Source organism: Tenebrio molitor, chromosome 7 (assembly GCF_963966145.1).
Source record: "Tenebrio molitor chromosome 7, icTenMoli1.1, whole genome shotgun sequence".
NCBI lineage: Eukaryota > Metazoa > Arthropoda > Insecta > Coleoptera > Tenebrionidae > Tenebrio > Tenebrio molitor.
In genome coordinates, this window is record NC_091052.1 from 16,100,273 (window position 1) to 16,114,106 (window position 13,834).

Consider the following 13,834-nt stretch of genomic DNA (forward strand, 5'->3'; position numbering starts at 1 on the left):
ATTTTGAAAATAATTTGACTTGATAATAATAAAATCTGGTTTACAAAACGCCATTTCTCCAATTTGGATGTTGCAAATTTTGGAAGAGTGAAAATAAATCGCTATTAACTCGATTGACACTTTGGCAAGCGCGTGGACAAGCGCTATCTATTCGCAAAGAGTACACGACAAATCAGATATAATGTTCGTTTCAAAAAATATTGTACAAACTTCGATCTGCGAAGACATATTCGGCACATTCGCGCAAACGAAGCACTCGCTCCTTCGTCGCTAATGCCTCAAATAATGCGCTCATGCGCGAAAAATGTCTTCTCGCACTCATTTCATAAATAACTATTGTTGATGTTTTTCACATACCGAGTACTTATTTCCCTTCCATAATTCCAGTCAAGGCAATTCACTTTTTTCATTAATTTGCATTTACGTTTTTGAGGAACCTGTGTAACTATTAGAGCAGTTACTATTTTAGGTAAATACTTTGTCTCCTAAACAAATACGAGTGGTTAGTTTTTAGTGTCTTCGGTGATATTACGCTGGTATGCACCATATTTTTTTTATTTAAAACTTGCAGATGATTGTTGATGTAAAAAAATATGCATAAAATATTGGTGTGCGTTTTATTGATTTTAATTTTATGCGAGACAACCTAATGGAGTGATGATCTAAGAACTTCGCTATTTCATCGATTTTTTAACAGACAAATCTCATTTTTCCAACAACAATTCGTTTCACCACAGGCGAATAAAGTAAATTAAATTCTTACAAACCATACTTGTATTCCAAATTCGGTACCATTCCAATGTGACACAAGAAGTCTAGTTGTTAGACCAATGGTGACATAGACACAAGGAGAAATAGTCGAAACAAGTACAATTTGAATCAAGATATTGGCAGTGCCAATTATTTTGAATTGTGTCTGAGACGTAGCAGCATCGATTCGGTGCAAAACGGGTTCTTTTTAACCTTAACAATGTCCTAGACCGATATACCCAAATGTATAAAAAGGAGAATATTCATTTAGCGAACGATGTTTTGTAGTTTGAGTGGTGTCAAGTGTCCCAAGATACAAAATGAGAAACAATTCACTAATTTACTTTCTACTGGAAATGATCTTCACTTTACAAGTTTTGGCCTCGAAAAATGGAAGACTCGACGCCCTTATCGGCCCCTACAGACATTTTCGTTTAGCAACTTTTAGACTGTTGAACTCCAGCGTCGAAACCGAACACAATTTGCAACTGTTGCGTGCGAGAGGGGCACGTATTCATCTCTTCATTTAAAATTCCTTGACGTACACTTTGCAGAAGGTGCAAACGTTTATCAGGAATAAATTTCCTTGCGATCTGGCGAACACCAGAAGCTCTCGAGTACCAGACAATGTCCACGAACTCAGACCCGGAGACATCGACGTCGTTGCCGGTATGGGCGACAGTTTAACTGCAGGGGCAGGTCTGATGGCCACCAATGTCTTCCATATCGTTTTGGAACACAGAGGAATCGCGCCGTCCGCGGGTACTAATTTACTCGTACAGTTATAAAATTATTTATATTAAGCGTTTTAGGTGGTAAAGGTTCGTGGCGCAGATATTTGACTTTACCAAACATCTTGAAGAATTTTAATCCGAATTTGACCGGCTACGCTACTCAGAATTCGCTAACCTTGCATGCGGAGTCCGGATTAAATTTGGGGGAAGTTGCAGCCGTTTCGGAAGACACACCCTACATGGCCAAAGTCTTAGTCCAAAGAATGAAGGTCAATCCGAACATTGATGTTAAGAAACACTGGAAGGTGGGGAGCAAACTCAACAAGATCGAACAGAGGCTGTAATTTGGGTTGCCTGTGCAGCTCTTTAGATCTTACTGAAAAATTAGACAAGTGAGAAAAGTTATCGAAAGATGATACACATTATTTATTCTAGTTGTTTTTTTTTTTGTGAAAACCCACAAACACGACCCTGTATGTGGTGCGAGCTTTTTCTTGTAATTTTTTGAAAGTTCATGGAAATTATTCTGCTCTGAAACGACCTTTGTTTTGCATTTACGTTCTTGTAGCTGTGACATTGACATCTCGTTAATATTTCTTGATTTGTTTACATTTTAGATGGTAACCTTCATGATCGGCCCCAACGACTTTTGTAGTGAAATTTGTTTCGAGAAAAACCTCACAGCCACTTTAGAAAGGCACAGGAAAGACTTGATACAAGTTTTGACAATTTTGAAGATTAATTTACCGCGAACCATTGTCAATTTGATACCGCCCCCAAGTAGGTGCAGCTGTTTTGGTAATCAAAACGCTTCAAATATTATACTTCTAGATTTAAAAATTCTAACCGAATTGGTTGGTAAATCATTCGCGTGTGAAATATCCCACCTTGTGGAATGTCCGTGTTTGTTTGGACCTACAAGCGGGAACAGACAGGAAATTTATTTCAAGCTGATGGAACAGTGGCAACAGATGGATATCGAAATCGGGAATAGCGAAGAATTCGACAGCGACGATTTCACAGTTGTCGTCCAACCATTTACACTTGATTTTCCTATACCAAAGACAAAAACAGGAAGTAGTGATTTTAGTTATCTCTCCGAAGACTGTTTTCATATGAGCCAAAAGGGAAATGCTCGGAGTAAGTTCAAAAACTTGTTAAGTCAAGCGCATTTATCAATTTCTTGAAAACCAGTAGCCAATTCCTTGTGGAATAACATTCTGGAACCAGTCGGAGCCAAGTCGCATAAAGCTGTCGATGTTTTTCACCAAATCAGGTGTCCGTCGAAGGAGGATCCGTTCATTTTTACAAGAAGGAATAGTGTTAGAGTTTTTAACATGTCAAATAAAAAATGAATTTCTCTGTTGGTATTATTAAAGTTTTATGGTCAATTCGTACCTAATTGCGTTGCGAAATGTGTGTAATAAAAGCATGTTATTTGCTATTGTAACATTAGAGTGATGAAAATCCAATCATTGTGATTACCGATGACTCAATTTAAAAATTTGTATATCTGCCAAATTAAAAGAATTGCTTAATGATCCAAACCCTACGAGTGAAAGTGTCTTCAACATAAACGATTCGGCAACACAAATAATATCGGTTACCCCACTTATTTATATATTCAACGGTGGGCACTGCACAATGAATTTTTTCTCTTCAGTTGTGCACTCGTGCTGGTCATTTTTCAGTAATCAAGCTTCAAGCAAAAGACAACATGAAAACTTTAGCGACTTTAGTTTGTTCAAACGGAGTGTCCTTGTGAGTGTTGTTTTGTTACAAGTGAATGAAAAATTTAAGATCTAAAGAGGTAATAATGTTCTGTTGTTCTAATTTTGACCCAAAATTTTGACATTTGTAATAATGAAAGTAAAAACGTTCAAAATGTGAAATTTGTAAACCCAATGATGCAATTCGTTTTGTTTTATTTTTCAAACTGACCAGTGCTGCTTTGCAAAATAATCCACATTTAATTATTTCTGATAAAAATAATTAGATGCGTCGATCGCATCGATTGCTCAACACATTCCCGACGAGTTGCTTAAAACCGATGTATCATTTTGTGAATTTCCATTGCAAAATTTAAATTATCAGATACACTAGGTTTATTATGCACAAGTGGTAGTGGTTAACCCAGATCTTGATTTATTGGGCAACTACATGTGCTGTTAAAGAATAATAAAAGAATAAAACATTTAAATCAAACCCAGCGGAATTCATTACCAATGCAAACACTATTTACCTATTAGGTACATCTGAGCAGGTGAAAATTATCAATTTCTCGAGTCAAGAGTATTAATTATGTGATTGCTTAGAGTTGAATGATTTCCTTGCGAGTTTGAAGGAGATGCGTTCTCGTAATGAACAGATCAATTTAATTGTTTGAACAGATAAGGGGGTCTCGAACATGATTTTGTTGACTTAATATTTGTCGTTTTGTAGGTTTGTTGGCGAAGATGTGCTTCCGCATTTTCAACAATGGACTAGTCGTTTTGAGTTTGTTCACTGTCTTTGCTAAAAGTCAGATATTTGGACAAAACTACAAAAGAGTGGAGGCCAGTTCTGCAAACAATGTGAGTGCAAGATATATACAGGGTGTCTCAGCTAAGATTTTCGAGCCTAATATTTCGGTTATTTCCCAACGGATTTATATGAAATTTAATATACAAATATTTTAGACGGTGAAGGTTCAATTAGTAATAATAAAATTACCTGAAGTTAAAAAATGTCGTCTGATTCAACGAAAAGATTACATTTTGTTGTTAAAAATTTAATTAATTTTGAAGGTATTTCAACAGTTACCTTTTGAAACAATTGATGAAAAGTTGCCAAGCAACATTTTGTACACCCCTTAAAATCTGTCAAAAGTGGGCGCGCTTTATTAGAAACGTCAAATTGTGTAAATTTATTGAAATTACTCTAAAAATAGACTGCAATAGCAGAAATTTCAATATTGTTGAAAAAGGAAACAATTTCTGCCTACGGAGAGTGTCGTAAGAACTCCAATGACACAGTTCGTTTTCTCGTGGAACACTATCCAAATGAACGCTTTAAAAAATTTAAGATTCAGAGAGTCAATTTATTTGAAGACACGTGAATTAAATTACCTTGCTAAAATGTCCCGATCGTGTTTTAGTCCTTTATGGAAGAATTAAAGCATCCAGTATAATAAATTGCGTCCAAATGTTGTCTTTAACTTTGTAAGTGTTTCTAAAGTTAAACAGATAAATGTCAAATATGTCACCTGCATTTGTGCGAAGAGGGGTAACCAAAATTCGGCGATAGTGCGCGTTTATTTCATAGGCGCCTACGTTTATGCATCTGCAGTTAACACAGTTTTTTTCCTTTTTCTTGCAAACCAGACGTCTTTCAAGGACTAGTTTCTCCTTGCAGCATTCTTTATTGACGATCAATTGTTCGATATAAATCTTAAGTGATTCAACATTTTTAAAATGCATGTAAAAATTACATTTTTAAAAGTTGGGTTATTGCAATAATGGGACTTACTCTTCACCGTCTAAAATATCTGCATGTTAAATTTCACAAAAATTCGTTGGAAAATAATCGAGATATTAAGCACGAAAGTCTTAGCTGAGACACCCTGTATACATAATTGATCATTGACCGCGCAACGGATATTTTCGACTGTTGGTAACCTTCCGACTGGTTTTTCCACATAAGTTGATATTAAGACACTTCTTTCGTTATATAAGTTATTTCGCAACTCTAATTGATAATTAATATAGCGCAATTACCAGAAAAAGTGAGAAACATGTGTACGTACATACAATTAATCAATTATTTACAATTGTTTATTTTTGACTAGAGACGATAATCGATAAAAAATACGACAATTAATTATTGTCAAGACAAGATAAAACCGTGGAATTTTCTTTAAAAACCGTCGAATTTTTTTGAAATTGTATTCAATCAATTATTATTTTCGTTACACATACGATTTCAAAATTCTTTTAGGAAAGAAAGTGAATAAAAAGTAGGGGAGAACGTGTACATAATAATGAGCCGTTACGAGCTCTGAAAGTTGATCAATAAGCGTTTTTCAACTGTTGGTTTAATGTATTCTTAGTCATACTTAAATTAGCAAACAATGAGGGACATGCGTTCCGACCATTTTCACTAATTAAATTTCTGACGTTGCTCTTGTCCACACGTGAGTGTGTAATGTTTGCGTTATTATGGGACGCGCACGATCGGAGTCAAAGAATAAAAATGTTGCGATTCGGCTTAGGAACAGAATGTTCTTTGCGGCTCGAAGAATTGGAACATTGAGTTCCGAATTGAGATATGCACTCATGAAAGCTTTGTAAACACCGTTCACATTGTTTTGGCATAATGGGAGGCGATGCATTTTTTTTTAAGTTGGACGCACTGTTTGATTTCCGTCACTAAAGTGCCTGACATACCGACCTATCAAAATGAACATAACATGTTGCTGAATTTCCCGCGATGTCTTCGTATTCTTCTATTGCAAACTAAAATTAGTACATATATTAAAGAGAGTTGGCTCCATCCTGGTTCCTAGGGGCGTTTTTCGATTGATAATTCAGACAATTGGCTGCACTTTTATTGTCAAAATTGTCGTTATCTGCGTTTAAATAAAATTGCTAGTTAACAAAATGTTTCTGGAGTGAAAATAAAATATAAATATGTATTATGTTAACTATTTAGATTTGCTTGCATAAACTTCACAAATTTTGTGAAAACCAGGCTGCCAACTCAAATCTACCTCTCAAACACTCCCCTAGGAACCAGGATCGAGCCTACTTTCTCTTATCTACCACCCTATTGCAAACTAGTAAAACTGACAACAATGCACTAGACATTGACGCTATTTATAACCTCAAACTTATACAAAAACATATCCTAATTCAACAGACAAATTAAATGCAAAATTTCCATGGCCTCCCCTTATGCCAAAACAACGTGAATACATTTTATGTGTATGTACTCATCTATTCAATTTTTTAGGCATCCACATTTTTCTCTGTGGAATACCCCCGACACAGTACTAACGTACGGAGGCAACCCGTCTTCCCCGCCTTTTTCAGATTTCCTTGCGCTAACACTACCACCTTCGGCGTGGGTAGATCCTTTACCAGACCGACAAGCGTCCATAGGCTTCGACCCGGAGACATCGACGTAATAGGAGCCATGGGCGACTCTTTGATTGCTGGAAACGGAGCTCTGGAAGAATGGGCTTTGGGTACAATGATCGAATACCGCGGCGTGTCTTGGTGTGCAGGTACTACTCCTGTCCGCGTCTACCGTTAGTTAAAGATTTGCCATGTAGGGGGTCAAAACAGCTGGAGAGAGTTTCTCACTCTGCCCAACATCTTGAAAGAGTTTAATCCAAATTTGACAGGCTATTCAACTGGAACTGGTGAATTTTCCTCGCCAAATTCGCAGCTGAACGTTGCTTTTCCTGTCTCAGCAGATGCTGATGCGTTAAAACAAGCGAAGGTATTGGTCAGGAGGATCAGGAAGAATCCAAAAATTAATTTTAATGAGGATTGGAAGATGGTGACTATCTTCTTCGGCGCTAATGATATTTGTTCAGGACAATGTTACAACAAGGTGGATTTCTCGCCACAAATGCACTACAAGAAATTGATGGTTGCGCTGGATTATTTGCAGAAAAATCTGCCCAGGACTTTTGTAAATTTAATACCAGTTTTAGGTTGTAAGATTTTTTTTTAATTGGCCGTCTGTTGATGTCTTAATTGTAGATGTCTCGGTCAGCATTCGAATTAAGCGGACGATGATGTGCAGATTTTTACACGCGTTATTTTGCGCGTGTTTTCATCGAGGAGGCAACGAAATGAATGTTATTACTAAGTTAACTCAACAATACCAAAGAGCGGAAGAGGAGTTGGTAAGAAGAGAACATGAGAAATTTCATTTATTTTGGATTATAAGATACACTTTTAGATTTTTAGCGGTCGGTATGACACGAAAGATGACTTCACGGTGGTTCTTCAGCCGTTCATGAAGTTATTCAATGCACCAAACGATGAGGCTCACAGATACGACGAAGTCATTGATATCTCGTTCATAACATATGACTGCTTCCATTTTTCTCAGAAAGGTCATGCTTTAGGTAAAAAATAAAATTAAGTACATTACAGTATACAAGGTAATTAACAGGAAAACAAATCAAGAGGGTTTGCTCATCTTTTCTTTGATCGAAACGTCTTTCTTAGCTTGATTGTACACATTTCCTATACACAGTCGTCTTATTGGTTGCCTACCGCTTGAAAAATCCATTATTAATTAATTAATTGTCAATAATTATTAATGCTTTATCTTCAATGGCAAAACCCATTTTACCACTTATTCTGGGATAATTGTTGCTTACAATTATAGGAAATGTCCGTAAACTTTGCCGAAATTGAAAATTTTTTTCAAGGTTAACGACAACACCGTTATTATTATTATTATTATTATTATTATTATTATTATTATTAAAATTGACGTTTGTGTGACAGTTTACCACAAAAACTTTTAAGGTTTTGATGATCGCACGCGCTGCACATAATATGGGTACAAATCTTGTTCTGGTAAAATACGCCATACCCTGTTGAATGTCAACTTTCCTTGTATTTATCCCTGAAGTTGCTGCGGCACAATCCAACACCTCTTCCTCAGCTTCCAGCGTATGTATGTATGTGTATGCGGACTATGTGGAAGAAACCGTGATCACGAAGATGCTGCAGTAGGTACTCCCGGGAACGAACGCGCGTCAGGGACTTGTCGAGTTGGAAATTGCTCGCTCTGAACCTGTTTACCACGAGCGTCACCGCAGACAAACACACACAAATTATCTGCTTTCAGTGAATGAATGATTTGTCATTTTTATGAACTACTTGCTGCCGTGTACAATAATGCAAACTGATCATCGGCACCTAAAAAGCGAATGAAGCACCGAAAAACAAGGGAACAAGAAATCCTTTTTTGTTGAGTGTCAATGATAACACCATTTTTTGCAATTCCTTGGTTTCTATTACTGCATTTATAAAACGGTTTCAAGGGAATTTTAAAAATGCAAATAACAATGTCAATTTTTTTATTCACAATCGGTGAGTAACGTACAGCTTTTCTAACCTCTTAAAGGTTAGAAAGTGAGCGATTACTCGTGTACACATCAACCGGTCAGTAATGATGAAAAGAGGAGTCAGTAATGAGTTGTAAGCGGTTAGTAATGAAACCCATAACTGACCTGTGGTGGCGCTACTATCGCACCAATCGCGAAAATTTCTGTACGTTTTTCTGATATCGTAATTTGCTTTTCTCAGGTAAGAGATTGAGTGTTAATTTGTGTGCGGATTCCCGCAATTCTGGGGAGGGTACACTCTATTTCAATATCGCACATTTTGTTTGTTAAAAAATGTGAGCAAATGTCAATTTGGTTTGACTTTTGTGAACTAAAATTTAAAACAATCTCAATCGTGCGCGCCTAGTAAGTTTTAATATTTTGCCGAAATAATAGTAGATTACATACCGAGGTGGAAAGTGTTTCATCCCTGTCGAGAGCTAAGATAGTTTACCAAGGCGTAGCCGAGGTGAACTAATGCTCGAGACAGGAAGAAAACACCTTCCCACCGAGGTTTGTATACTATTTTATTCGGAATCATTACATTTTTAGCAAATAAACAATTAATTTGGTGCAATTTCATTTCTACTGTTTTTCGACAATTCGTGTACGCCACTGGAAAAACGTCATAACAGGGCGGAAAGTGGCCTATTACTGACCAAGAGAGGGAAGAAAAGATAAAAAGAAATGGTTAACTTTCCGCCCTCGAATAAGGTTAGGAATGCGCATATTACAATACGATTCCGAATAAACGATAATATTACGGAGGTTGGTTTTTATTTATTTTTTATTATTATAATGTTGCTTGTTTTATTAAATGATGGATTCTGAATAAAATAGTATATACCTACAAACCTCGGCGAAAGTCCATTCCTGTGTCTCGAGGTTCGAGGACTAGTTCACCTCGAGGGCAAGCCTCTCGGTAAACTATTGTTCTCTCGACAGGAATGGAACACTTTCCTCCTCGGTATATAATATACTATTACATAATAGATTTGTGCCATTTTTTTATATTCTGGGCATACGAGGGCATCAAGCGGTAATGTTTCTACTATTATTGTATAAAATGCGAAAAATACTTATGTATTTATTTAACGAGTTCGTGTGTGTAAATTGAGTGCCAAAAAAGTCCAATTTACACAAGAACGAGTTGAATACAACGTTTTTTTTTTTGTTCGACGACCCCTTTAAAGGCTCCAAATCGCTTAAAATCTTTAAAATTAACTTGACGTTTCGTTTTGACACATTTATCAAAATCTGTTCACATAAAAGAAAATTCTCAAATTCTGACAGTGCCGAACAAAATAATTATTTATGTATTAAGGGCGTAAAGTAGGCGTTTTTGGCCCGCGGAGTGAGATTAGAGCCCGAGGCGAAGCCAAGGGCTCTAACACGATAAGGGCCAAAAATGCCCTTTACGCCTGTCATACATACAAAATTTTTTGCACGAGACACTGCTAATACATTCCTAAATGAAAAAAGAAAATGCATTTGGGACGATACAATAGCACCCGGGGTCCGTCTTGGAAGGCAGGTCCTGTATATCCATAGTAATAAAACAATGGTTCTGTTGTTTATAAATTTAAATTAAAACCACAATTAAAACGTGAAAGTTTCAGTTTATTTGTGTAAATAACGCAGCTTAATTATGTTACTAGGCGCAGAAAATGATAGCTGCTGTACACCATCCGATGTGGCAAAAGCTGCAAATTCAGCAGCCTTGAACTTATTGCCTTTAATGTCAACAAAAATTTATAAAAAGGCATATGGCCCTAGGGCTGAAAACCGGCCCTAGGGCTGAAAAGTGCTATTTTACGCCCGCTAACAGCGTCTTAAAATTCAATTTCACGCCCGCTCGTGCAAAAAAAGAATTTACGGTCATGTAACGAATTTACTCATTTTTTAACTGTACAATAGAATAGAATGTACGGTGAAGGAATTGTAAGTGTACAATTATAATAATACATAATTAGGCAGAATATAGCCTAAGGGAGTCCGTTTCGGCTCAGGGACGCGAGGGTCGCGGGTTCGATTCCGACCCAGGGCGAAATTAAAAAAAAAAAAAAAGGCTATATTCTGTCTCGTGATTCGGAAGTCACGTTAAGCCATTGGTCCCGGTCTATTGAGTTGGTCACCATGCCCCTCATAGATTTGTAAACCAGTCCTAGACTGTGTAACAAATTTTATTTTAACATTATTGTATTGCTACAGTTAAAACTTCCACTACTTGTAATTGGTCAAGTTTAGCTAACCATTAGATCATCGACTCTTACGCACATTCTAGTTATTAGCACATTTTTTTCGATTTATATTATTTGCATTTCATATTTTTTTTAGGAGCCAATATGCTATGGAACAATTTGTTAGAACCGATAGGTCGAAAGAGCAAAAAGCGACTCAACTACATCTTGGAATTATTCCACTGTCCAACGCCTCAAGCTCCTTTCTTGTTCACCAGTAAAAATTCGAAAAGATTTTTGGAAACTGGTTATCAGTAATAACCACACCTAGCGTCAAGTGCCATCTAGCCCACTGATTAAACAATAAATTATTTTGTTATATCTGTCTGTCATTTTACAATTTAATTTTATCCCATTTGGTATACATTATTATCAGTATGATAATTTTTTATTACGTGTAAAAAAAAATGCTGAGCAATCGGACAAAAGTAAAGAACATGTAAAGACGCAATTTAGAATTGTGATTGTTGATTATTTCTGTAGTAATAATTGGAATTTTTTTAATTTGGTACTCGATTTATGTTTTGGTAAAATAATTAGAACAATTTTTCTTACCCACTAACCTACATTTCTCTGGAACATAAATATTATTCATCTTGATCATAATAATTACGTCTGCATTCGTCAGAGACAGGAAATGTTCGTGAACGTTCACATTTTGATAAACTATTTCTAACAGTCAAGGGCACAGAAAATTTGTTACAATGTTACGGACAAGAATCTGATCTTTTAAGGAAAATCAAAATGAAAGTAATTAATTACTGAAAAAGTTTTAAATGTTCTCAAGTTCGACTAATTTAATTCCGAATGCTTACATCACAATTATGATAACACCCAAAGACATTAACGCACGATTTAAGATAATGTCTAACTGTGGCATTGAATGGGGACATGGCCACATATGTAAGTAATTTATTTTCATTAAGGGTCACAGGTCCGACTGTGAAAGCCTTAATTGAGGCCACGCAAAATATAATACTTAGTTTTAAAATATTATAGCATTTTTTTTTTAATTTTGGTCAAAGGTTCGAAGAGAGTTCGGTTTTGGCGGAAATAACCACAATTTGTTTTCTGGAAATTTGAAAACTCAAGGTTCTACAAAAGGGACATATCGTGTTTTTTGCATCAGCATATAGAACGACACCGATTTATGATTCGTAGATTTTTAAAAGGATTTTGCGGTGAATAATTAAGAACAAACATTGAAAGACATTTCAAACGTTTGTGGTTGACGTAAATTTATAGACGATGGTAATGATGAAGGAATTATTTATAATTGTTTTAATCATTCAAGGTTTCTTTACTTTTTATAAAAATAATACAATTGCATATGGAATAAGTACTCAGTCTGTAACATGATGGTTATTTTTGGCATAATAGGAGGCTGTGATTTATTTTTTTAACATACTGTTTCATTTCCGTCACTAAAGTGCCTGATATGGGGACTTATCAAAGCGAACATAACATGCTGTTAAATTTCCCACGATGCTTGAGTATGGACCTTTACAAATAAGGATGCTCTTTGTCGTACAGTGACGTCACTGTGCAAAGAAATTCTGCGTCCTATGAGACAACAAAGATGTTAACAGTTAGGTAAAATAACTTCGACGAGTAAACCAATGGAAATGAGGTGTAGCGGTCAACTGTTCACTCATCTACTGCACATATTTTTCATCTCTTATAAATGTAAAGAGGTCCATTCTTCTATTGCAAACTAATTGTTGTCAGTAAAACTGACAACAATGCACTAGACATTGACGCTATTTATAACGTCAAACTTAAAAAAACATAATCTAATTCAACAGACAGCTTTATTACCAAATTAAATGCAGAATTTCCATGGCCTCCTATTAAGCCAAAACAACATGAATGCAACCCAAACGATTAAAACAACCAATCGTTTTGTACGTAATAATGTAAAGTAAGAGAAAATACAAAACGTGTATACATATTTTAAAGAAAGATCGACGATAAACTACATATGTAGGATTTATTTCTAAATATGTATCTAAAAATATTCACAGACAGGTATACACAGACCTCCTTGTTCTTGTAAAAACCCGTTGACGTCGGTAGTATATTTTTTATTATAATTAAGATGACCTGCAGGATTGCGGTCGCCTCGTCTAGTTTTTATGTTAGACTAAGTACCTATTAAGTTTTTTTAGTGTGATTTAACTCGATTGAACTCGACAATATAAAATGTATGTATGAGCCCAAGTTGCAATATGCAAATGTCCAAAAGAAAGAGCCATCAAAATAACCAATTATAATTACCATTATATTATTAATTTATTATAATTATTTGTAAAGGTTATTTGTTGATCCTTTCTTAATATCCTTCATTTCTGCACGTGAAAAAAAAAATATAATCCCCCTGTGAAATGTTATTAACTCAGTAATTGATTCATGTCTTGTCGCGAGCAAAAAATTCTGGTCGTCAATGTCATTTCAAAATTTGGTTAGATTGTCACAAATCAAGAAAATTTCCCTGCTTGATTATGCCCATTTCAACAAGAAAAAATGACAATTAATGTCATACAACATGATGATAGGTTATGATATTTCCGACCATTTTACAATGGAGCATTTTCCATTGTGTCAAAGCATGATATTTTGACAACCAGGTTTTTTTGCTCGCGACAGTACCTTCACAGTACCGCCGCCAGGCAGCATGTGACGTTACGAGGAAGGCCAAACGTCAAAATTTGACATTTGTTTACATTTACAGAAAGTATCAAATACGGTGTTTTAATCATTCTTATGGAAAATTGTGAGATAAGCAAAAGCTTGGTGGCAAGTGTATACACCACCACCTAATAGTTTCAGTTGATACCAAGGTATTTACTGTTCATCGAACGTCGCAAGAGATGTTGAAACCTGGGAAGTGTTTTTATACCCTATCAACATTTTCGTGATTACAAGTCGTTGTAAGGGCAATTTAGTTGAAACTATATTTGCTACACATATAATTAAGATGTAAGAAGCATTTGTTGTGA

The 13,834-nt window shown here is 35.7% G+C and overlaps 2 protein-coding genes across 6 annotated transcripts; both read left to right on the forward strand.

The window, feature by feature from the left end:
• The first annotated feature begins 22 nt into the window (after positions 1 to 22).
• LOC138136016 (phospholipase B1, membrane-associated-like) lies at positions 23 to 2,875 on the forward strand. Of its 3 annotated transcripts, none has more exons than XM_069055069.1 (7): positions 23 to 536; positions 1,039 to 1,256; positions 1,305 to 1,512; positions 1,563 to 1,789; positions 2,102 to 2,264; positions 2,316 to 2,624; positions 2,679 to 2,875. In XM_069055069.1, the coding sequence occupies exons 2-7, from the start codon at positions 1,071 to 1,073 to the stop codon at positions 2,837 to 2,839; spliced, it is 1,254 nt and encodes a 417-aa protein (XP_068911170.1). In that variant the 5' UTR covers positions 23 to 536; positions 1,039 to 1,070; the 3' UTR covers positions 2,840 to 2,875. The 3 variants fall into 3 exon arrangements, with proteins under 3 accessions (XP_068911170.1, XP_068911171.1, XP_068911172.1); XM_069055070.1 differs by having other exon boundaries at positions 23 to 469; XM_069055071.1 differs by having other exon boundaries at positions 23 to 1,256; positions 2,682 to 2,875.
• A 215-nt stretch (positions 2,876 to 3,090) lies between these two features.
• On the forward strand, positions 3,091 to 11,156 carry LOC138136015 (phospholipase B1, membrane-associated-like). 3 transcript variants are annotated; one of them, XM_069055066.1, is made up of 7 exons: positions 3,091 to 3,294; positions 3,927 to 4,057; positions 6,474 to 6,747; positions 6,796 to 7,182; positions 7,232 to 7,377; positions 7,434 to 7,602; positions 10,933 to 11,156. In XM_069055066.1, exons 2-7 carry the CDS (start codon positions 3,941 to 3,943, stop codon positions 11,091 to 11,093), a joined length of 1,254 nt encoding a protein of 417 aa, XP_068911167.1. In that variant the 5' UTR covers positions 3,091 to 3,294; positions 3,927 to 3,940; the 3' UTR covers positions 11,094 to 11,156. The 3 variants fall into 3 exon arrangements, with proteins under 3 accessions (XP_068911167.1, XP_068911168.1, XP_068911169.1); XM_069055067.1 differs by lacking the exon at positions 3,091 to 3,294 and adding an exon at positions 3,398 to 3,747; XM_069055068.1 differs by lacking the exon at positions 3,091 to 3,294 and adding an exon at positions 3,398 to 3,733.
• The last annotated feature ends 2,678 nt before the right edge of the window (positions 11,157 to 13,834 follow it).